Raw genomic sequence first — 22,555 nt, 5'->3', positions numbered from 1 at the left:
ATTTTTTAAACAATTCAAAAGCTTTTTAAAATATTAGATCATTTTTTACACATATTAATGATCTAGTCTTTGAACTTTATCAATCTATTTAATTTTATTTCCAATTTTAATTTTCATTCAAATTTTTTAAAATAAAATCATTTACACAAATAGTTAAAACATATAAATTTCTAGATATGAAAAAAAAATCAAATCATTTATTTTTGAAAAAAAAAAGAATCTGAAAGTTTTTTTTTTTTTTGCAATGAAATTTGTAAATTTAATGGCAAAAAGAAATTTGCCATGAGTCCCTTTCAATCATTTGTCAATATCATTTTTGTCAAGAATCTTAAATTTCAAATAATTAAATAAAGGAAAATATGAACAAGAGAAAAAGGTTGAAGAAAAAGACTATTCAAGCCGATCATCAAAACAAAAAATAAAGTACAGTATCTAGATTATCATTTTAAATATATCTAAACAAATTAATAAACATAGAATAAAATTAAAAAATAAATAAATGAAAAAGAAGGGAGAAAAAGAAATAAATTCTTTTTTTTTTTGAATGAACAATTCATGACATTAACCATCACTAAATCCCTGACACAATGCTAACTGTTTGTCATCCATCCCAACACAAACACAACCCCACACCTTTGAAATCCCCACCATGTTTTGCCTCCCAATTAATTACAATTTTTTTATAAAAAAAATTAAATTAAATTAAAGAAACACAATAAACCCCACAACAACAATGTTAATCAATTTTTTTTCAAAAAACAAAAGAAAAAAGAATTAAATTGTCACCCTCCTACCTTAGCACTCTCCACATGTCCCTTTTTGCTGAGCCCTTTAGAAAAATATTGTCAAAGGGACCCTACAACTATATAGAAAGACAGCAATTTGGAAACACATCATGTGAAACACTAAGCCCCTCCTCCCCAGGGTTAGACAGATAGCCTCATTGCATTTCTTTTTTTTTTCTCTTGCTCATTTTGCACCACATGGGCCTCTCATCACTGCACTTCCCTTTGATTTCTCTGATCAAGTTATAAGCTGCTCCTTTACGTCCGAACATACCATGTTGTCTGTGTTTACCGACGACGTCTGCTGTTGTTGCTGTTGTTGTTGCGGTGGTGCATGGTGGTTGTTGGTGTTGGTGCTGGTGCTGGCGGCGGTGTTCATTTTCTTGAGGTTTTGTTGTTGCTGATACACTTGTCTTAGTCTTTCAATTTCCTTCTTCAGTGCTTCATGATGAGCTGATTAGAAAAGGGTTTAAAAGCATTTTAATAAAGTTTTACGTAATTATTCACTGACAATATATTAAATATAAACGATAATTAATTAAATCAAGCAATTAGTGAGTAAATTAAATATTCCTTCAAAAGGTTTGAAAACCCAAAACAATAATGCTTACCTTTTGAGATATGTATATAGAACTAAAAAATGTCCTACATGATCCATCAAAATATAATAAGGAAAAATTCGGTATGATCTATCAGAATTAAAATATGTCATAGAATAATTGTTTTACTTTTATTCTGTCAAAGGAATACAAGAGTTCTAATATGGAGATCCAAAGGTTCTGTTAATTCAAGCATCCCCACAATTTGCATTCGGAGATTTTTGAAGCTTAATTATCCTCTTTTGGCCAAGACAATGAAACATGTACAAAAAGCTTTTTTAACAAGTTTCTGCCAAATTGAATCATGGGTAATTAAGAAGTATTATGAGTGTGAAACTGTGAACCTTTTGTCAGAATAATGGCAAAAAAACAGAAGATATAATTAAAAGAAGTAACATGTATTGTCTAGTGGGTCATTGATACCATAATTATGATATAATAATGATGTTTAATTAAGACTCATTAAGAATTGATGCAGAGTCCTACCGTCTTTGAAAATCTTGTCTTGAGCCAAAGCAGCAATCCTTTGCTTCAAAGCACTATTGTCAACATTGAGGATCAGTCTCTGATGATCCAGGAACGCAACCCTTGGTGATAATGCTGATACTTCCGTCTTCATTTTTGCATCAAAATTTAGAGAATTAATTCGTTTATTAATTAGTATAATTTACATAAACTATGGTAATCAAATTGAAATTAATTACTATATATATATATATATATATAAAGTTTGTTATATGTATATATACCTGCAATGTTGTTACGCTTCTTTCAAGTTCTGAAATATATTGCAGCTTTCTCACTCTTGATCTTTGCGCTGATTGCCGGTTTGCCAGAATTCTGATCATCACCCAGAAGAATTAATTAATTGTTTGGATAACATAATTAAAGAATTTGTTAGCTGCGGCCTGCAAAACAATTCATTTGGCAGGCCTTGTTTGGCAGTAATAATATTGCATTATTTAATCAATTATGCATGCAAATCGATGCAGGCCTCAACATGCTTAGATGGTTTAGGCTTTTTAATTACATGGGTTATTGTTATTTGCTGTTGTGTGTTTTTTTACCTCTTAACCCTCTTTGGATCAATGATGGAATCGTCATTTGAGGTTGGTGGGGGTTGTGTAGCTTGTGTTTCAGCTTTGCATGAGCTTTCCACATCTCCTGGCTCGTTCTTGGGTTGTTGCAGATCCAAGGATGGTACAGGCTTCTCGTCGTTGTTGCTATTTTGATCGGACGGCGTTGAAGGGTTTGAGGAAGACACCGTTTGTGCCGCCACGTTCACGGCAACATCGTCGGAAAACATGGACATGAGCTGCTCATCGTCCAGGCGGTCGAAAACATTCGTTTCTGTAGTCATCCTGGCATTGGAGTCCCTACATTCTTCTGCCAATGGTTGTTCAAGGAAGGCTATGGAGTCGCTAATGGAGCGGCGGTGAGCCCCGCGGCGGGCAGAGGAGAAGTCGAGGAACTCGTCGACCCACGAGGGGTGGTGGTTAGAACCATTGGTGGTGGTGGTGGAGGAAGGGATGGCAGTGCTAGTGGTGGGAATGAAGTTTGCCATTGTGGAAGGCATTCTTTGGTGAGGAAAAGAAGGCCAATTTTGGGTCATGTTGGGTATTTTCGGAGGTAATTGTGCCATTCTAAGGTTTGATGTCACAAAAAAAACCACACTCAATATAAAGAGAAAAAAGAAGAAAATTTTAAAAAATTATATGTATATATGTATGTATACACGCACACGCGAAAACACGAGCACAACACAACATGAAAAACGAAAAACAATGCTAATCTTAATCAACAAACTAACCAACTAACTATTCAACCAACACAATAAGAAGTTGCAAAAAAAAAAAATCTGTATGTTAACTCCTAAAAACATGAAAGGATGACACTCTCAAGAGAGAAACCACCAATTGCAAAACATCATATCACAGTCTTTAAGGCAATGTTATAAGCATTTCCTTCTCTTTTAGCCCCTTCTCCTTTTCTATTTTTTTAAGGACCCCAAGAGGGGTTTGGAAGAGAGGAGGGGTGGTGGGTCACATGGGAGGGGATTAGGGACAGCTAGCAACAGCTGGGGTTGGGGACTGGGAGGGAGAGAAGGGTTTTCTCTCCCACTAGGAAAGTCCCAGTGTGAGTTTAATAACTGAAGGAATCAGCGCCACCACGTGCCGATGTGACCCCTCTCCTTGGCATCAACTATATTTTACATATACACACACACACATTATCTAATCACTTCCAACATAAGGTATATGCGTTTGTGTATTATATGCCTTCTTCTTTTCTTGTGCATGAGCCCTACACATCCACAAGGTTTTAAATTTTGTATTGGTTTTCATTGACTATATATAACCTCCCTTTGTACATCTATTTAATTCATTTAGTTAGGAAGAGATGTATACATTTACACAATTATTAGTTTATTCGTTGATCTCGGAGTTTTTAAATTTCATAAACGAATTTATATAATTTACGGATTTTATTTAAAAAAAATAGATGACCCATTTCTTTGGATATATTAATTTGGAACTATACAAGCATTCAATGAGTTTCTATACCTATTGTGTGGTACCAAATTGTTGGTAAACCATTGTTATTGAAAGTTGCTGACAAACTTAGGTTAAAAGAACAGAAAAAGATATAAATATTTTTTTTCCATTTAACAGTAATCTACATGTGAAACAAGAGAAAAGAAGATAATTTTGTTAAGACAAATTAACTAAAAGGGTTTATCAAGAAGAGATTATGATTCCATATATGTGTAAATGCATGTACCTATACATGCATATATGGGGTTATTGCTATACCATGGGGCAAGTGGGTATACAGATCATTTTGTTGACGTGGGGAAAGAAAATCTAATGGGAGAATATATATAGATATAGATAAAATTATATATGTATTGGTGTTTATAGTGGGAAGATGTAGGATTTTGGGGTAGGATGAGCTGTGAAAGAAAGGGAATTTGCAAGAATCATGTCCTTCTCCCTCCCATGTGAACTGCTTGCAAGAGCCCACCTTTCTTTGCTTTGTCCCCAAATCAGACTCACATGGAGGGTATGTGACCCTTATTTTTTTTCTCCTCTCTCTCTCTCTCCCTCTCTCTCAAGTTTCTTGGTACCTTCCATCATCCCTCATGTGGGCATTTATGTTGGTTTTTCTAATCAAAAGTACTTAAGAGACACTAATCATGATTAGTTGAAAAGTTTTGCAAGGCATGTTCGGTTCCCTATCTGTCAAGTAAAAGTTTGTCTACCGTTATTTTTTTATCCTCCTATAATTTTATGTACTTGTGAATTCACCAACTTGACCACTTTGGTCTCATTAAGTACATTAATCAAACCTACTTTTCAATTAACAATTAAAATAACTCAAAGTAAAGTACCCCAGCTGGCTCGAATCAAATGCTGTACTATTGCAAGATCATGAAGCTTGTAAGGTAAATATCATATGATTGATTGTTACAAGTTAAATTCACCTTTCAACATTGTTCCTTAGTACCCTTTTATTCCTTAGCCAAAAGGGAAAGAGGAATAACTTAGGAGAAGAACTTACTAGCTAAAGATTAAGTCCATGTCACGTTCCATAGACAGGCAAACTTGATATCATTGTCAAGCCTTTTAAACCATCATGGTACAGATATAAGTTATAACCAAAACCATAGGAGAAGAAGAGTAGTTAGAGAGGAATTTAACCGCCAAAAAAAAAAATCAGTCAATGTCATGTTCAATGGCATCATTGTCAAGCTTTTCCAAACAATCATGCACTGCATATAATTAGATATAAACAAAAACCAATATTCCTTGATTGATAAAATGGGATTTGCATGTGCAAACCATGATTAAATGCATACATAACAGAAGAAGTGCTGCCATTTTTGTTTCCTATATATATAATTTCAGGATCCCGAAAATTCTTCCCAAGCTCTCCGTACAGAGGAGGAAGGAGAGAAATTAAGGGAGAGGGAGAGAGAAAGGACTGGTGCAATTGGGTACAGGAGGAAGCATTATTGCACGTGGAAGGAGGAAACAAGGGCCTACTTGTTCTTCTCAGTTAATAATAAAAAGGCCCAAAAAGGGGACGCGCAAACACATTACCATAAGGAAAGAAAGAAAGAAAAGTTGGGGGAGGGGAGGTGGTGTCCACTTTTGTACAGTTACATCCATTTGCAGTTGCAGTATGGCCTTGTGATTTCATACCTTTTGTTATATTTTTTCTTTTCTTCCTACTAATTATTTCTCTTTTCCCAGTTGTGGGAGATTGCATTGCAGGGTATGCAATTCTTTTTGTGCTTTTTTTTTTTTTAAAAAAAAATCCATAGACAGATGGCACCTAGGCATGTTTACTGGTTAAAGCTCAAATACAAGACCCTATGCAATTTCCTTGGGAATAGCTACATTGTTTCTAAGAGGGGGCCATATGGCCTTGCAATATGTTCTTCATACCTTTCGCCCTTGTATTTGAGATATCATTTGACTGTCTAAAAGATTCTCTTATTTTTCTTCCATGAATTCATCTTCACTTTTGGTCCCCTCCTCAAGCTCTTGGATTCTGGCTTCATGACTTGAAGGACCGTCTACTGAACCATCCTTGTAGCCATTGTGCAGGCCAAGAAAGCTGGTATAGCTGGACCTGGCCTTGTAGACTTAGTAACTGCAGAAACCCAAAGACTTGACTAAGTCCATGCTCAAAAAAGTTGTATCAACAGTTCAAATTTAGAAACAAGGTAAAACCTTAAGAAATACTACATGAAGACTTGGCAAATTAGATGGTAGATATCGGTATAACCTCAAGGGGATTCAAGTTCTTTGAACAATGGAAACCTTAAGAGTCATTCTTTTTGGAAAAGAAGTCTTCTGAAGTTAGGTGATGTATGTTTATTGTTCTGATCTCTTCTGATAAAGAAAAAACTTTAAATCCCAATGCCATGCAGTGGACATAGAGTTTTTGGCAAAGGGGTTATGACCGAATTTAATGCATTAATTAGTTCATAATTACAGCCTTACGAAAAAGGTTTTGCTTTTCTTCTTCTATTTTAGCTAGGCAAGCTTTCAAGAGGACTACATCAATGATTTTGCAAGAATTGAGGCTCAAAGCCAGCTCTGCCCCTCCTAAGAGAGTGGGTGAAGTGAACCATTGGGACCAAGTCCCAGGCTCTAGGAAATGGGTTCTACACCTGCTACTATTTAATTTCTGAAGGAAAAAAAATATTAAAAAAAAAGCTGTTTACTTTGCAGTTTGCATAAATCACATAGCATTTTTTTGTTAAATGTAATAGAAACTCAGTATATGGGCTTATTAGGGTTTGGGTAAAAAATTTACTATCCTTCCGAGTTTAGGTTTGAATACATACAAATATTTCTTTTTAGATACTTGATACCTGAATTTATATAGATATATAATATTATAGTATATGCTTTTAAGATGGCAATATTGATTTTTGGATGAGATATAGCTCTTGGTCAGGTTGTTTATTGTATTAAATCTGCAACACTATCAACCGCACGTTTGTCAATGGATTTAACCCAGAAAAATGGAAAACCCTTTTTGTAATTTATATAATTTACTGCAACCCAAAAAATCCCCAGAAGAAGAAGAATGACTTGCAGACAATTGATGTGGCAGAAAGAAGGGGAACAAAACACAGACTGATGCTCTTTCTGTTATTCTACCTCTCAGACTATGTATTCCTTTAAGACATTTGGATATCCACCTTGTAAATAGATGAAACTATGTTGTTACTCAGTACCTGGCAAGCTTGATCCTGTGCTTGTACAGGCATACATGAGAGAGAGAGAGAGAGAGAGAGAGAGAGAGAGAGAGAGAGGTATCAAATGCATATATATCGATATATTTTCATGTACTGTAGCAATCACAGTTTGTACTTTCGTATATTTATTTTGAGCCAAGACAATCATAGCACATAAGCAAGAGCTCAAGAACAACAAAACCACCCTGCCACCTTCCCTGACCCTTTCTGCTTACTACGTATATGCACATGCTAGTTAACTAGACAAGAGCTTGAGCCCAAGGTTAACATTTCAAGACCAAATCAACCATGGTGGCTTTTTTCATGGAGTCCATTCCGCCAAGTCATTGCTTTTACCATTTGCTTTTTCTCAAGAAAAGTGGGATTTCAGTCCTACCCAACACTGGTAATAATCATGATCCCTGAAGGGGGACTCAAGAACCCATGGACAGGTTCTAGGCATTAAAAATGATTCAAACATAAAGGCCATGGTATCAGTGATCTTGTGAGGTCCTGCCTCATATCCTCGTGCAATTGTAGCCTGCAAGTCATAAGAGTAATGAGAACAGACCGTTGATTAAAAAAGGGGGGCAGTTTCAATAATAGAGGACTAAAGAAGCTTGTCAAGCAAGGAGTGGTCTTTTCAAGATTTTTAAAATCTTGAAAAGAAAATTTTGGAACACCTTTCGAAAGTAATAATCTTAAAAAAAAAATAGCTTTCTAAATTCATCGCTGGGATGAGCTATAGATTCTGACTAAGTTATTTTGCAAAATTTCATTGTAATACAGTTCATTTTTTTCTGGTCAATCAAATTATTATAAAGCTAAAGAACAAAAAGGCATAAATGAATACATCTTGCAATCTTGAAGCTGTACTTGAGATGGTTACCTCATATGTCTTGGTATCAGGACCATGTGGAGTCATGCAGCTGTGAAGACTAGCACCACCAGGCAGAAATCCATCAGCTTTTGCCTGAAACATCATAGAAAATTTTATATTAGAAGAATAAATAAGGCTAAATTCAGGTTTCGTCATGCTTGACCAAGAATTACTTCCAAATTAACAAGGCAAGCCAAAACATTAGAATAAAAGGTCAAACTTGCTTTCTACCAGCATGAAGATATCACTGTAGATACAACCCCACAATCCACTGTTATACTAGAAATATATTAATGAAGAAAAACACAACAGTTCTATGAAAAGCACATTGCAAAATAATCTTCTTCAAGAATTGGCCATATTGTGTTGTCAATTACTCAAGGATATTCTCAATCTCAGCAGAGATAAAGAAAATAGGGTTGCTTAAGTAGTCAAACTATACCAGCCAAAAGAGATAACAGCCAGAATGTGATAGGAATTCACCTCATATCCACCATATATTAGGCCCATAAATTCACTCATGCAATTACGATGGTAATATGGAGGTCGGAATGTGTGTTCAGCAACCAACCATCTCGAAGGGAAAATGACAAAATCAAGCAATGCCACACCCGGTTTATCAGTTGGTGCTGTCAGAACTGCAAGACATCACTCTAATCAAATGTGGATAATAGATACAAGCACAATTACACCAAAAAAAAAAAAGCCTTGTCCTTAGAGGAAAAGTATTACAGGAAGACTGAGTCCATGTACAATCATACCAGTATTTATTGAAGGATCGCCATGGTCAACTAAAACAGTATTGTAAGGGCAGAACTTGCTAAGATCATACTGAAAAGCAACAAGATTTTGATTTAAATCAGATCACTAAAATTTGTCATAATCCAAATCTTACAGTTTTAACTATTTTAGTTTGAACTTTGAACTGTTACCTGATCAACTTAATACATGCAAAAACAAAAGGCTGACAATAAATGCCTCTACTACATACTATATGGTCAAAATAAAGAAGACTAATACTATGACCATTACACCCACCTTATATGGGACATAATTACCATGCCAGGCAACTACATTGAAAGGAGAAAAATCTTGTCTTGCATTGAAAAGTTCTCCTCCAAACTTTTGTACAATAGTAAACCCTGGGCGGGGGTGCTCCTCAAACCAGGCTGTGGGAGCAAGGAAGTCCCTTGAAGCAGCAAGACCGTTAGCACCTACACAAGATCAAAATCATACCCTAAGGGTCATATCCATCCAACATGATCCATAAAGTGACTTATTCTTAATGGTACGAGAACAACAAAATATTATGCTTCATTCACTCACAGGCCACATCTGAACAAGAAATTAGGTACCTATCGGACCAAGATCAGGAAGTTGAAAATGGGTACCGAAAACCTCAGCAACATAACCACGCGATGGGCCATCAGGCAAATCTACAACAAAGCGAAAGCCTTGAGGCAAAACAGCAATTTCACCAGGAGAGACCTGCAATCTTCCACATTCAGTAGTGATCCATAGCCCTGTAATTAGAAATGAAGTTCTTAGGTAAGCATATTCCCTCATGTCAAAAAAATATTTGAGTTCTCCACACACACTCATAAATGAATAAATAAAACAGAGAAAACATAAATTCTCATCACATGGCAAGGCCTAAAAGATAGAGCCAGATTTCTCAATAATACAAGTTGTTCATGCCCCAGAATGAAATGCAAGCTACAACAATGACTTATAAGTTAAATATTGTGTTTAATTTCAGTAAATTCTATTTTAGTATCCTTTTATTTTAAAAAATTAAACTACTCAAATTGAAAACCTAAAAATTGAGACAAATTCCGGACATGCAAAATTTTGCAGTTTAAAAATTGTTCCACAGGTGCCCATGAATTCACAGATAAAAGGATTTTAACTTACTTCCTTGCTGGGGAACTACCAAAAAGTCACCATCTGCATTGCAGAAGGCACAATTGTCCATTGATTTGTTGGCAGTGTACCTACATGTGAAAAAAATTTTATTGCCTCTTTAACATATACATTTTAGCCAAACGATTAAGCATGACTCCAAGTCTCCTCACTAAGGATCAATGCATCCAAAAAAGTTGTTTTCTGAATACTTTAGAGAGACAGAGACAAACTGACAGAGAGATATGATGGTGAAACTCATCTCCACCAAGCACATAATATATTTGGCAGCCAGAATACATATCAGGTCAAAATATAGGTGTCAAAATAAGACCAACTCAGCTCAGTTCTGTTTTCCTAATGGGCAAGTTGCACTTCAGAGAAGTATTCCATTCCACTCAGCTCAGTGCTTGTGAAATGTGCCAAGTTTTAAAACTTCAAGAACTGCAATTCCTCCAATATCAAGTCTACTAAGGTTATCTTGCCAGGACTCCACATCTTATGAATGCTTAAAATCATACATCAAACATGTTACTAAACACTTCAGCTTCTAATTTTCTCCCCAAGATTGGCCAGCAAACAGTTCTACATCAAACATGTTACTAAACACTTCAGCTTCTAATTTTCTCCCCAAGATTGGCCAGCAAACAGTTCTAAAAGTAAAATTATACTTGTCCACTTCCTTTTCAGCATCATTTCCCCAATTATATAAAAATCAACAAGCAATATATATAATTGGCCAAGGTCTATAACTTAACGCCGTAGAGACTAGTGCCATGGAATTGGTTTAGTTTCCTTAAACCTTATGAATACTAGAACAACAAAATCCAACAAATCCCACACTAAATTTCTCATAATTCTTCGATAACAGGTAAAAAAATAGTACTAATATACATAATACTGCTTATCGAAAACAGAAAAAAAAAAAAAAACACGGTCATATAGCACTAATGATCGGATTCATGAAAGAAGCGAAATGACCAATAAAATACCAATTACATGTGAATAGCATATCCATGTCGAAGGAATGAGCTGCCAGCTCCACATATCGTGAACAAACCATCAATAAAATCCGTCGGCGTATCGGGAATATCCACAGGCTTCCACCGGAGCTGAGTAGGGTTTGCAACCGTGTTGGACCCGTCGAATTCACTCACAAGCTTCTTATGACTTGAGTCACGAGGCCAAAACGGCTCGTGAGTAACCGATGGTTTGATTCGATATAACCAACTATTCACACAGTAAATTAAAAAAATTTAAAAAATTAAAATTGTAAAAAAAAAAGACAAACTTCAATATTGTTCATCTTAAATGGACACGTGTCCACTTAAAAGTTCAACAAATGAACGAATAAACGATCTAAGATAGTAAAGATTTACCTGCGCTGATTAAGCTTACGAGGAGAAGTGAAGGAAGTGCCAGAAATCTGCTCAGCGTAGAGTCCAAAAGGGCAAATAAGAGGACTGTTTTGGCCACGTGGCAAAGCTCCAGCGATCGCCTCCGACGAGAAATGATTGCCGAATCCCGATTGGTACTCCAAATCTTCGGGAAAAACCCCCAAACCGTTGCCTTTTGTGGTCTCCGCCGCTGGCTTCTCCATCTTTCTCTGTCTGGATTGAATCGTACTAGAAAATCTGACAAGAAAGTCACCAGTGACGGACGTGAAGAATCTGCGATCAAGAGATGTTGACGTGGCAGTTTGGTCAGCTGAAGAGACGTGTCGAGATCTGCAACTTTTTGGGATCAGGTAAATTATTGAGAGGATCTTGACCGTTGATTTTAATGACTTCTGGAGTTTGGTTTCTAGGGTCTACATATTGGACAGTGGAGATAAAAGCTCTCCAGGTAAGTCTTTGTCTTTTACCGTTGTACCGTTAGTGCCCGCTTTTTCTTTTTTATTTTTTGGTTGAAACCTTTTTTTTTTAATTATTGTTTATAAATAAAGATAATAATTAGAAACACTATATGCAAATTTTTAATTTCCAACTTTGAATTTTAAAATTATTTATATTGATTCATTTTTATTTTTTATCTCATAAATCTCTTCATCCCTAATATAAAAAATCTAAATTTTTATTAATTGTGACAATAATTATATACTTTTCAACTTAAAATAAATAAAGAAATATATTAACATACAAAAAAAATTATCTTTTTTTGTTAATAAATAAAAATAGGAAAACAAATAACAATTATAATATCATTTATATCCAAATATAAAAATTAATAATTTCGTTAAATTAATTATAAAAATTACTATCTAAATGGTTTTAAATTGCACAATATTACAAATAAAGTAATAATAATAAAAAGAGTAATTTTAAATTTGAAAAAACCATAAATAATAGCAGTAATAATAAATTAAAAATAATTATTTTATAATAGAGACATTTTTAAAATTTTTCCTCATACCTTGCTCTTAGAGCAAAATCTTTTATTTAAATAATTTTTATTTTTTGAAAATATTTGATATTTTTATATCTTAATATATGCTAATATTAATATAATCCTATTTTGTTAATTAATTTGCCCTTCCAGATTTCGAATGGCGGCCACGCCCATTCGGCTCCTTCACCATGCCCGCGAAAACCTTCACTTCTCCATCGCTGCTTAAAACGTCAGCCAAAGACCGAAGCTTGGGTTGCTTTGTGGAACCATAGCTAAAACAAAGCAAGAGGCAGAATCACGGAGATGGAGAAATTTAAAGCTAGTTTAGAAGAACCCAAGACCTATAAACGAAAGCTAGACAAAAGGATGATACTATCATTAACACGGCCGTCTTATCTTCTAAATCTGGGAGGACTCCACATTCGATGGGAAAATCGGCAAAGGTTGTGTTATCTTTTGGAGAAACTCGTAAAGCAGCATAATTGGGCTGAGGCAAGTGGGGTATTAAGCTTGTTGCTGAAGGGTACTTCCAGGGATCGATCTGCTGATTTGAATCGCCTCAAGTATTGGGTATGGCTGAATTTCTTTCTTGGATGACAAAATGCATGACTCTACCATTTTGTGATACAATTGTGTTAGAATGAGTGTAGCATGTTATTTGTTTGTTTATTTTTGTTCTATAGCAACTTTTTAGGAAGCAAGAAAGCAAGTAATCAGTGACTTAACAGAGCTTTATTTATTGAATTATTTTGTTACCTTCATGTGTTAGAGATGTTTTCTAGTTCAATTATTTGCATATGTCCTCTGTTTTTTTTTGGTTCAAGCTTAGATACCTTTTTGTGTTTAGGCTTGTGCATCATATGTATATGTCGAAGATATTTGTAAATTTGTTGTAAGAGGATGCGAAGCAGTGACTTATGAGAGAAAGTACAGATGGAGCAGAGAATTTGCACCAAAGAGTAGCAGTGGATATTTTCTAATGAACGTTCAAAATAGACTAATAGCAGCTGAAAACAGATGCATTATTAATTATATTATTGCATGCTAGTACAATTTGATTTTGTGCTTTTGTATATATGTTTTGCTTTTCGGATATCTAGTTGAATGTAAGAATTGATGATGTGTGTAAGGGATGTTTTTAGGCTTCAGTTAGGCTTCTTAAGCACATAGAGGGAGATAATGTTGATGTTAGAAGGATCAGGGACATCTATGAGATTTGGATGAGCAGGATCAGGTCCAAGACTGCGCAAGTAGAGGTATAGTTTGACATATTCACAATTATTGCTGCATCTACCTGTTTTCAAAATAGATCTTTTGCGGTTGAACAGGAGCAGATTGCAGTTCATTTGGAGTTCATTATTTTCTGCCTGACACATGGGAATCTTGGGTGGGCTCATCAAGCTGCTTTAAGGTATTGTTCTTATATACTTTTCCTTAAGGATTTGGGTTAATGTAGAAGCAATATCATATTGTTGTGCCTATCATCACCTAATTGTCAATCATTGTACATCACTCACTGTGTTATCCATCATGCAAAATTAGGAAGCTAGTAACAATCTTTCTGGCAAAAGAACTCCTTCTGCAGCTCTAACTGTCAAGAAAGAGTTGGCTGCAATGACTGTAAGCTTGCCCTTGAACATATGAATCTACTTGAATAATTCAAATCTATTGTGTCTTTAATTCATACTTAGATAATGGTTAGCTTTTGATTTAGGTTTCCTTTAGCCATATAGATATTTCAAGATCTGTGCAAGGACATTTTCAATATTGGGTTGGTTTGTATAGCAAAGAAAATTTCTTATTTAATTTGAAACCCATGCCATCATGTGTTCTTATAAATTTTGGTCAGAGTTCCTCATTGGGTTAGTTTCTTTTGTGGTGTGACATTGTTGCTGGAATATGTTGACTGATGAGTGCTGCATTGGGTTTATGCTGGTGTAGTCTTGGACCTCTTGGTTTATATAAGGCAGTGTGAGGAACACAAAAATTTAGGTAGTTTTTTTGGGGGCTGAATCATCCTCTGACAAGCTGTATCAGAGGCCTTTGAGAGTTACTAGTAAACAAGTCAAAGATTTTGGTGCAGGACAAATTAGAAGCCACCTGCCTTCTTCGCTTGTACCAGAATTTGATTTAAGATATTTAGGGATTTTTAGGTTTTAGGATTCTAAAGAAACAGAAATAAGTTTTTTCTTTGAGGAAACTGGAGCCAATCAATAAGATTTAGTGTCTTCACATGGAGGAAAGATGGTTTGCTACTATATACAGGTTAGGGGTTATTAGGATTTGGTATAGTTAGGGTCTTTGTAGCTTAGGAATGGAAGAATCAGTTCTGGTTGGCTTGGAGAATGCTGCTAGGAAGAATAACATTGTATAATCAGAGAGATCTGCCTAGAAAGTGATGAATTTGTTTCTCTACTTGCATAGTGTGTATTTGCCAACGTTAGGCTCAGTTGAGGAAAGTGATTCCATGATAATTTGGTTAGAATTTTTCTGGCTGTGGTACATGACATTATGCATCTCTGTTTAGGTCAATGGATGGATCAGTCCATTGGTTTGTGAAAGAGTCATCTCACATGTTTCTACAGTAGCATTTTTTTTTTGGAAAGATATACAGTAGCATTCTTGATGTAGTTATATATGAATCTTTTAACGATCGCTATATGCAAGTAAAGATTTATTGTCTTTGGAATATAATACATGAATGAATTCAGTGCTTGAGTGACTTTGATGAGCTTTCTCCTTCTCAGCTTGATGAAAGAACGTCACCTTAGTAGTCACTCAATGTCAAATTTGGTCATGGGCTTGACATTCTGTCAGCTTTGGTATTCCAATCTCACCGACGAGGTTAAGCTGAGAGATTCAAACCAGGATTACACCCCTCAGCTGCAATCAGACACTTCAGGATCAAAATTCAGCAACCAAATTGTTAACTCAGAGGGAAATAATGCGGCTTATACTCATGATGCTGTTACTTTTCAATATGATTCAGAGACATCTGTCATGAATGATAAAAGAATAACTCCGGTGGCTATTAGCAAGCTACACAGTGAAGTTCCTGTGCAGAATGATGTTAATTGGCCTCTTGCAAATCTCCAAGAAGAGGTTCAGCCACTGGCCTCCTACCGGAACTCCTCTGAAAATGAAGCTGGTTTATACAATGATAGTGGCTATACATGTGATCCTTCAGTTTTCTCTGCCCTTGGTGAGCTTTGAATGCCCTATATGCATTTTTATCTGTCATGATAATACCAAGTTTTACTTTTGGTATTCTTCTTTTGACTTTGGAGTGATATATTGAGCATGATGTTGCCTATGCATGCAGATCTAAGGTATATTTTGGACAATTAAAAGTCTTTAGTGCTGCATAGCAGATTATTATTTCCCTTTTTCTTAGTGTTAGTACATGAGAACTCATTCAATTGTTGACTAAATGGGAAACATGCTAGAGATCCAGAAATAAAGGGGAAAAATTGGAAAGAAAGACTTGATGCTAGGACTCAAACAAATAAAGATCCATCAAATACCAATATCAGATACACAGATATGCATCAGAGCTAGTAAAATATTCTTTTGCTTAAGTATAGGAGATAACCTTCCTATCTTCCTCATCCCTTCTGTTGTCATACTTTATATGTTACTCTGTTGGATATTCATCCTACCTAGTGGAAGTATGTTAAAAATTCTTAAATAGACACACTGAATTTATTTGTATATATGTCGAATGTCAAGTGGCTTAATTACTTGACAGGCTGAAGAATATCTTTGCATGAATAATGTTTTGGATGCATTGTTATGATTTTCTACAATGGTATCTGTTTGAGGCTTTTTGGCTTTGATAATTATTAATTGTTTCATGATGATACCTAAGCCTATGGATTACTGAAATTTGTCATCTTTCTTATTTCAGAGAGTCTAGAGTCATGGTTGATGCCATTAAAGTTGCCACATTCTAGTGAGAACTTTGTCTATTTGCATAGGCAAATACTTAATAATCATTATAACGATGCTGTGAAGTATCTACAGCTTGCACTTCACTCTACACCCCATTTGTCAGCAGCATTACTTCCTTTAGTGCAGGTATAATTTTGTTTCCCTTACAATTTTTTTTTGTATTTTGAACATCTTAAATGGTAAGCTGGAGCATCTTTTAGTATTCTTATAGAGATTTAGATATACATTAGTCAAAACACAAAAAGGGATCTATATCTATATAATAGTATGATAGAGAATTTAATTACTTTTAAAAGTTATTCTTTCTTACTGATTCAAACATTATGTTTTTTCTCTTTTTGTCTGTTTTATGCCAGTTGTTGCTGATTGGAGGTCAACTGAATGAGGCCCTAAGTGAAGTCGAAAAGTTCTGTAACAATTCAAGACTGCCCTTTCCATTTAGGTATCGGCCTATCAAAAAATTTTGTTCCCCCCCCCCCCCCCCCCCCCTCCCTTTTTTTACATGGTTCCCAAGAAGTGAATTCATATTGGAAAATATAATCCCAAAGATACTGTATTTCATTTTGGCTTAACTCAGATAACTTGAGAATAACAGAAAAAGTAATATGAAGATAAGTGGTAGAGGACTCACCTAATGATTAGAACTCAGGTATTTCTTGTGGCAGTTATGTCTGGTGATAATCTTTTTGGGAAAATATTACATCTGAATCTGTTAGTACTAGTTGTTCCAAGGGACGTTATGGTACTGTTGCCTTTGCAGAGATTTTTGTGATAAGGCAGATAGTTTTTGTTGACATTACTTTCCTTTTTCTTCTGTCTTGACAAATATATCTTCTGCAGAAATCTCCCTTGGGTGTATCCGAGGCTAAAGCTCCCTCTTCGCTTAGAAGTTTTCCTTTAGTAGAATGGGCTTGATATTTTAATTATTTTCTACTCTCTCCCATGGAATCTTTATTTTCAGGAGTACTTTCTAAATATTATGGAGAAGATTTAACTATTCTTGCAGTATGCTAATATTTCCAGTTGGTCCTCTTGTTACCTTTACAAAACACTGATGTGTTGATCTTTTGCAGATTAAGGGCCAGTCTTTTAGAGTGTTTTTATTCTAATGATTCTGTCATGCTCTCTACATGTTTTGAGAAGACTTTGAAGCAGGATCCAACATGCTGCCACTCATTGGCAAGGCTTGTCAGCATGCATCAAAATGGTATATTATCAATTATCTTGCATAGATAGACCAGTACCCACTTCATTTGACAGTTGTTTCAATGCAGTGATTCTATCAACTAGTTGTAACACATAGCAACGACCCAGGTCCCCTCCCCCTTCTGGTCTGCTTTTGCAATATTTGAACTTGGGTTTTGACAATCTCTCTCTCTCTCTCTCTTAATCATAGAAGTTTTTGCATATATAACTGTGATTTTGATATTCTTTTCAGGGGACTATAGTCTGGAATCCCTTGTGGAGATGATTGCTTTGCATTTGGAAGCTACCAATCCAGAGTCCAATACATGGAGGGAGTTTGCTTCATGCTTCCTCAAACTATATCAGCATGAAGAGGATCAATTGTCAGTATGTCTCAATGGGAATGAAGGTGAACAAATTCCAAAGCTCTCTGTTAACTACAATAAGATGCCAAAATTTTTTACTGAGGGAAAATCAACAAAAGTTTGGAGGTTACGCTGCAAATGCTGGTTAAAACATCACTTTGCCAAGAAGATGCTTGCATCAGAAATTGCTTCAGGTTTGTTACTGTCTAATCCTTTCCCTCTGCACCATTTTACTTAATTCCTTTACTATCTATCTCAGGTCTCACAGGAGTCAGACCCCCATGTTGGTTGAGCCTGCTTACATTATAGTTTATTGTCCTTTTGATTGCTAACATTTGCATGATTCTTTTGGCTTGCTAGTTTTGAAGAATGGTTATTTAACCTGAATAAATTTATTGTTTCAATCATCATCAAGCATCACCTAGTCATATGCTATGTTGCATCTTTCGTATTTTAGTACCCATCTAGCGAACTACTCCACATGCTTCATGATCCTTTTCTTGGCGCGATTGGTTAAATAAATTTTTGTTCTCCTTGTTTGGAACAGGGTTCTCGGAGCTTTTAACTTACAAAGCAGCTTGCGCATCCCATTTGTATGGTCAAGAGTTCGACTACGTTGTAAAGGTTTATTCCCATTTAGAGGAACAAAATGATAGGGACCTACTAAGATTCCTAAAAAGGCACATTGAGAATTCTATCAGATTAAATGCGAATATTCAAGAGAAATTAAATAAGATATAGTTTTCATGCAAGCATATCTTTCTTTCTGTTGTTCTTTATAACATTATTCATCTTTAATTTTATGGATGAGGCAATTGAATCTCTCATTTTTGGCTAAAACACATAATATCTCTATGTTTTAGATCAACACAATACAATTGGAAGATAATAATTATGATAACATAAATGTAAAGCAATAAACAGTTTTCTACCTAGTAATTTTGGTGACATTTATCGCTAAGGGTAAAACAATGCAAGATTATTTTATTAAGCTAACAGAAACTGTTAAATCTTTTTCCCTTTATTAGACTAATGCGAGCGGCAGAGTAGATTGTAAGATGTTCTCATAATTAGCCTTGTGGTCTATGTTTTGCAATGTTTGTCCTAATTGAATTCTCAGATAAGAAACCAATATTCGGAGACAAACTACATTCAAAATACAGAAATTTTCTTCAGGAATCTTTCTACAAGATCTGTCTTCTGAATTTAACATGAGAAATAGAGCAACCAATCCTTTCATATCGCACACATGGATGTAGAAATGTAATGTACAAACTGCATGATGAGCAAACATTTGCTAAGACAATGACAGAGTAAGACCTATAGCTAAATATTTCTCTATCGACCATCCAAAGTTGAGATAGTAACATCATTATTTGACAATTTACTATTGCTTGAAGAAGAATCTGTTTCTAGTGACTTATTGTCCATCAGGATACTGGGTTCCTTGGGTTCTACCAGGGCAATCTCACTACCCAGCATAAGAACCACGGATGACATGCTGGGTCTATCATCAGGACGTTGTTGCACACATAAGAGAGCAATGTGGATGCACCTCACCACTTCCGACAGAGAGCATGACTCTTGTAAAAACGAATCAATCAGTTCTTTTGGCTTTTCTTTCTTCCACAGTGCCCAAGCCTAAGACAAAATTATAAGGTATTGGTCATTCTCCTTTTCAAAGTACATCAACATTTAACAAGTAAGTTTCATGCTCACATGTCCAATCAGGTTGAGGTAATGGCTTGGATTGTAAAACCCTTTATTTTTCTTGCCACTTATAATCTCCAGCACCAGTACCCCGAAGCTGAAAACGTCTGATTTTACTGAGAATTGCCCATCGATAGCGTATTCTGGTGCCATATAACCACTGTAGAAAATCAGCAGAAGAAAGCAACATTAGTGATGATTACAGTTAAATTCATGAATGTGCAGTTAACCACTTACTAAGTTCCAACCACTCTATTTGTATTCCCCTCTGTCTGGTCTCCTCCAAAAGTTTTAGCCAAGCCGAAGTCTGAAATTTTTGGATTCATCTCACTATCAAGGAGAATATTACTAGTTTTAAGATCTCTGTGTATGATCCTCAATCTGGAATCTTGATGCAGATAGACAAGCCCCCGAGCAACTCCATTGATAATATGAAAACGCTTTGGCCAATCTAGTAGCTCATGTCTTGCTCTGTCTGACATGCATGTATTACATTGAAATTCAGTCTCCATTTGTTATATATATGCACTAGCCTACAGAAAATTTTCAGGTTTTTTGAGGGATCCATTACCGAAAATGAAGAAATTCAGACTTTTGTTCGGCATAAATTCATACACCAGCATTTTCTCCTCTCCTTGGATGCAGCATCCAAGAAGCTTTACAAGATTCCGATGTTGAAGTTTGGCGATCAGTGCTACTTCATTTTTGAACTCATCTGATCCTTGTCTTGAGCGTATTGAGAGCCTCTTCACAGCAATTTGTTGTCCATCTTCCATAGTACCCTGAAAATAATGTACGATATATAAGAATGTTCTTGTCTACTATTCACTTTAAGCAGAACAGTGCAAATTTACCTTGTAAACAGGCCCAAAACCACCTTCTCCCAGCTTGTTGTCAGATGAGAAGCCATTGGTGGCTTTAGCTAACACAGCTAGGTCGAATAATTCAAGTTCTATATCTTCCTTTTGCCCTGCATTGCTCCTGCTATTTACACCATGATTTTCATTTTCCCCTGAAACAGTCGCCAAACGTGCTAACATTAGCCATAGAATGTTGGGTTATGACTACTTTGTTGGTTTTGGTCCAACATATTTCTGAACAAAACCTCAAAATTCCTCTCACAGCCATCAAATGATTGTGTTTGAGTTCTTTTGGATCTTTTCTCAAAAGAACCAGGGGATGTTTCTAGCACTCTTTACATTTCTGAAGTTTCTCTAAAGCATTGTTGAAATATGATTTCTGAAGGCAGATGGCTTTACCTTGCATTCTTGTACGGCTTCTGTGAAAGTAATAGCAAACAAGAAGCAAACCAACAATTAAGAAAATGACAGTTGGAGGTATGACTGCTTGCTTCATTTTAACCTGACCTTTTGGCTCTTCATGGACAAGGACAATTCAATGAATCCAAGAAAGAAAAAGAAAGAAGTTAGTTAAATTAGAGCTCTGAATTGATGCACAAATGCTGCAGCGTTAAATGGTTTAATACTTGGTAATATAACTTCAAGGAAATACTTGATACTTATCACAATCAAAAGTAATTGGCTCATATACCTGCTTCAGAAGTAGACATTCGAATGTATAGTTCTTGCCCACCATCTTGAAACTGTTTGATATCAATCAGATCTCCAAACCAAATGGCACAACCACTTCCTTTTCCTCTTATATCTGTGTTTGTGTAGGCCATACAAGAACAGTTCTGTAAACATTTAGCCCTGCATTCTTTGAGACCTATGCTTTTGTCTACCCAAGAATGTTCTGTATCTGGCAGTTTCAATCGACCAAATTTGATAAATGCATCTCCCTTCTGGCAGTCTAATGGCTTATTGCGCACACATCCTTGAGACCAGTTGATGGAGTCCCAATACCGTGAAGCTTTATGCTTGAATCCTTTCAAACACTGACAAGGTAGCGCTTCAGCACTGTCACAAATCCCATATGCACCACAGAGTCCAAAGTTGTCACAGAAATCCGTCGGTGGAAAAGTAGAAAGCATCCAACTTCTACTTCCTTCAATCCAAAAGTAGCCCTGGCCCTGATAGACGGTTTGGTTCAAAACATACCTCATGATAGCTGATTGATTGCCGAGGTGAAATCCGAAGTACACCTCGTCATTATTCCATACAAATTCGAACTGAAAAAGAAGACTAGGCTTTAGCAAGGGTGTACCACTGTATCCGAGGCCATTCCAGGGGCCTGTCCGATGGTATTTCTTTGTACCCTTCCATGAAACAAAATCAGGGTAATTATTTAGCTCGACGCCAGCAGTGTAGTCTCCAGGAGATGGATCATCAGAGCTCTTCCATGCTGTCAAACGGCGATCAAGACCAGTTCTCAAGTCCCATCCCAACTTCATCCCTGGTAGAATAGTATCAGTTGGATAGTCAAAGCTTTGCCACGAAAGAGTTCTTTCTGAATTACCATCACCACTTTCATCTCTTATGACAAGATTTCCAGAATCCAAGAGCTGTACTATTGGCTTTCGAGCTATCTTTGTTGAGTTTGTGGACCAAACAACACCGTTGCTTCGACTGAACAGCATAAGATTGCCTTTGCTGTTGAACAACAGCATACCATATGAGTCATTGATTGGGTTGCGCCGGTTTGCAACCCAAACAACAGTTCGGACAGGGATTTTCTTGTACCATATTCCCAAGTAACGATTCATGGAGCTTCCAGGTCTGAAGAAACCCAGTTCAAAGGTTCCATCTCTGGAAACCAAGGTCCTGCCATCACTTAAAGACTCTGGGGAGGTAAAGCTATCGATTCCAACAGAGAATCTAGTGAAGAAACTGAGCAACGTAATTTTGATCGAAATGAAAGATAAAATGTCCATTGCTTCCCAAGCTTTCACAACTCACTGCTAGAGCTTTTCACATTGAAGCATTATAAAAGAAAAGAATCTCAAAGCTCATAACAGTTCACTTGCATGGAGGTGCATGCAAGTAGGGTGTGAGCAAAATTGTACTGGATCAAGAGAATTGATTCAAATGTGATTTAAAAAAAACTATTCGGTCTAATTAGTTCATTAAATTTAT

The 22,555-nt window shown here is 36.0% G+C and overlaps 4 protein-coding genes across 6 annotated transcripts; 1 reads left to right on the top strand and 3 right to left on the bottom strand.

The window, feature by feature from the left end:
• Positions 1 to 511: 511 nt before the first annotated feature.
• On the bottom strand, positions 512 to 3,327 carry LOC18594113 (basic leucine zipper 34-like). Its single transcript, XM_007021575.3, has 4 exons — positions 2,452 to 3,327; positions 2,134 to 2,224; positions 1,871 to 1,997; positions 512 to 1,238 (listed from the first exon to the last, which is right to left on the bottom strand). The coding sequence occupies exons 1-4, from the start codon at positions 3,024 to 3,026 to the stop codon at positions 1,024 to 1,026; spliced, it is 1,008 nt and encodes a 335-aa protein (XP_007021637.3). The 5' UTR covers positions 3,027 to 3,327; the 3' UTR covers positions 512 to 1,023.
• A 3,891-nt stretch (positions 3,328 to 7,218) lies between these two features.
• On the bottom strand, positions 7,219 to 11,521 carry HGO (homogentisate 1,2-dioxygenase). The gene is made up of 9 exons (XM_007021573.3): positions 11,301 to 11,521; positions 10,921 to 11,151; positions 9,934 to 10,013; positions 9,375 to 9,542; positions 9,058 to 9,233; positions 8,781 to 8,850; positions 8,503 to 8,657; positions 8,029 to 8,112; positions 7,219 to 7,680 (listed from the first exon to the last, which is right to left on the bottom strand). Exons 1-9 carry the CDS (start codon positions 11,519 to 11,521, stop codon positions 7,510 to 7,512), a joined length of 1,356 nt encoding a protein of 451 aa, XP_007021635.3. The 3' UTR covers positions 7,219 to 7,509.
• Positions 11,522 to 11,625: 104 nt separating this feature from the next.
• LOC18507089 (uncharacterized) lies at positions 11,626 to 18,562 on the top strand. 3 transcript variants are annotated; one of them, XM_088808129.1, is made up of 10 exons: positions 11,626 to 11,766; positions 12,460 to 12,879; positions 13,452 to 13,565; positions 13,644 to 13,720; positions 15,057 to 15,511; positions 16,217 to 16,386; positions 16,617 to 16,702; positions 17,334 to 17,467; positions 17,699 to 18,004; positions 18,358 to 18,562. In XM_088808129.1, the coding sequence occupies exons 2-10, from the start codon at positions 12,613 to 12,615 to the stop codon at positions 18,549 to 18,551; spliced, it is 1,803 nt and encodes a 600-aa protein (XP_088664255.1). In that variant the 5' UTR covers positions 11,626 to 11,766; positions 12,460 to 12,612; the 3' UTR covers positions 18,552 to 18,562. The 3 variants fall into 3 exon arrangements, with proteins under 3 accessions (XP_088664255.1, XP_017980129.2, XP_088664256.1); XM_018124640.2 differs by having other exon boundaries at positions 13,638 to 13,720; XM_088808130.1 differs by lacking the exon at positions 11,626 to 11,766 and having other exon boundaries at positions 12,784 to 12,879; positions 13,440 to 13,565; positions 13,638 to 13,720.
• Positions 18,563 to 18,961: 399 nt separating this feature from the next.
• Positions 18,962 to 22,530, bottom strand: LOC18594103 (G-type lectin S-receptor-like serine/threonine-protein kinase At4g27290). Its single transcript, XM_018124638.2, has 7 exons — positions 21,072 to 22,530; positions 20,780 to 20,896; positions 20,375 to 20,532; positions 20,092 to 20,302; positions 19,758 to 19,995; positions 19,530 to 19,680; positions 18,962 to 19,451 (listed from the first exon to the last, which is right to left on the bottom strand). Exons 1-7 carry the CDS (start codon positions 22,351 to 22,353, stop codon positions 19,149 to 19,151), a joined length of 2,460 nt encoding a protein of 819 aa, XP_017980127.2. The 5' UTR covers positions 22,354 to 22,530; the 3' UTR covers positions 18,962 to 19,148.
• Between the last annotated feature and the right edge of the window lie 25 nt (positions 22,531 to 22,555).

Source organism: Theobroma cacao, chromosome 7 (assembly GCF_053813885.1).
Source record: "Theobroma cacao isolate CCN51 chromosome 7, ASM5381388v1, whole genome shotgun sequence".
Classification (NCBI taxonomy): Eukaryota; Viridiplantae; Streptophyta; class Magnoliopsida; order Malvales; family Malvaceae; genus Theobroma; species Theobroma cacao.
The sequence above is the reverse complement of the archived record's forward strand: the minus strand, read 5'-3'. Positions and strand labels throughout refer to the sequence as shown.

What these genes read in the sequence shown, in the direction of transcription:
- LOC18594113 (XM_007021575.3), bottom strand. Translation starts at nt 3,026, where the DNA reads ATGGCACAATTACCTCCGAAAATACCCAACATGACCCAAAATTGGCCT. An exon ending in GAAGCGTAACAACATTGCAG is followed by an intron (nt 1,998 to 2,133) that starts GTATATATACAT and finishes GCAAAAATGAAG; the next exon opens with ACGGAAGTATCAGCATTATC. An exon ending in AGACAAGATTTTCAAAGACG is followed by an intron (nt 1,239 to 1,870) that starts GTAGGACTCTGC and finishes TTTTCTAATCAG; the next exon opens with CTCATCATGAAGCACTGAAG.
- HGO (XM_007021573.3), bottom strand. Translation starts at nt 11,521, where the DNA reads ATGGAGAAGCCAGCGGCGGAGACCACAAAAGGCAACGGTTTGGGGGTT. An exon ending in CGATCCTTCAATAAATACTG is followed by an intron (nt 8,658 to 8,780) that starts GTATGATTGTAC and finishes GATGTCTTGCAG; the next exon opens with TTCTGACAGCACCAACTGAT. An exon ending in CTGATACCAAGACATATGAG is followed by an intron (nt 7,681 to 8,028) that starts GTAACCATCTCA and finishes TATGACTTGCAG; the next exon opens with GCTACAATTGCACGAGGATA.
- LOC18507089 (XM_018124640.2), top strand. Translation starts at nt 12,613, where the DNA reads ATGGAGAAATTTAAAGCTAGTTTAGAAGAACCCAAGACCTATAAACGA. An exon ending in TGAATCGCCTCAAGTATTGG is followed by an intron (nt 12,880 to 13,451) that starts GTATGGCTGAAT and finishes GGATGTTTTTAG; the next exon opens with GCTTCAGTTAGGCTTCTTAA. An exon ending in TGCATCAGAAATTGCTTCAG is followed by an intron (nt 18,005 to 18,357) that starts GTTTGTTACTGT and finishes TGTTTGGAACAG; the next exon opens with GGTTCTCGGAGCTTTTAACT.
- LOC18594103 (XM_018124638.2), bottom strand. Translation starts at nt 22,353, where the DNA reads ATGGACATTTTATCTTTCATTTCGATCAAAATTACGTTGCTCAGTTTC. An exon ending in AATAGAGTGGTTGGAACTTA is followed by an intron (nt 19,681 to 19,757) that starts GTAAGTGGTTAA and finishes GATTTTCTACAG; the next exon opens with TGGTTATATGGCACCAGAAT. An exon ending in ACCTCAACCTGATTGGACAT is followed by an intron (nt 19,452 to 19,529) that starts GTGAGCATGAAA and finishes ATTTTGTCTTAG; the next exon opens with GCTTGGGCACTGTGGAAGAA.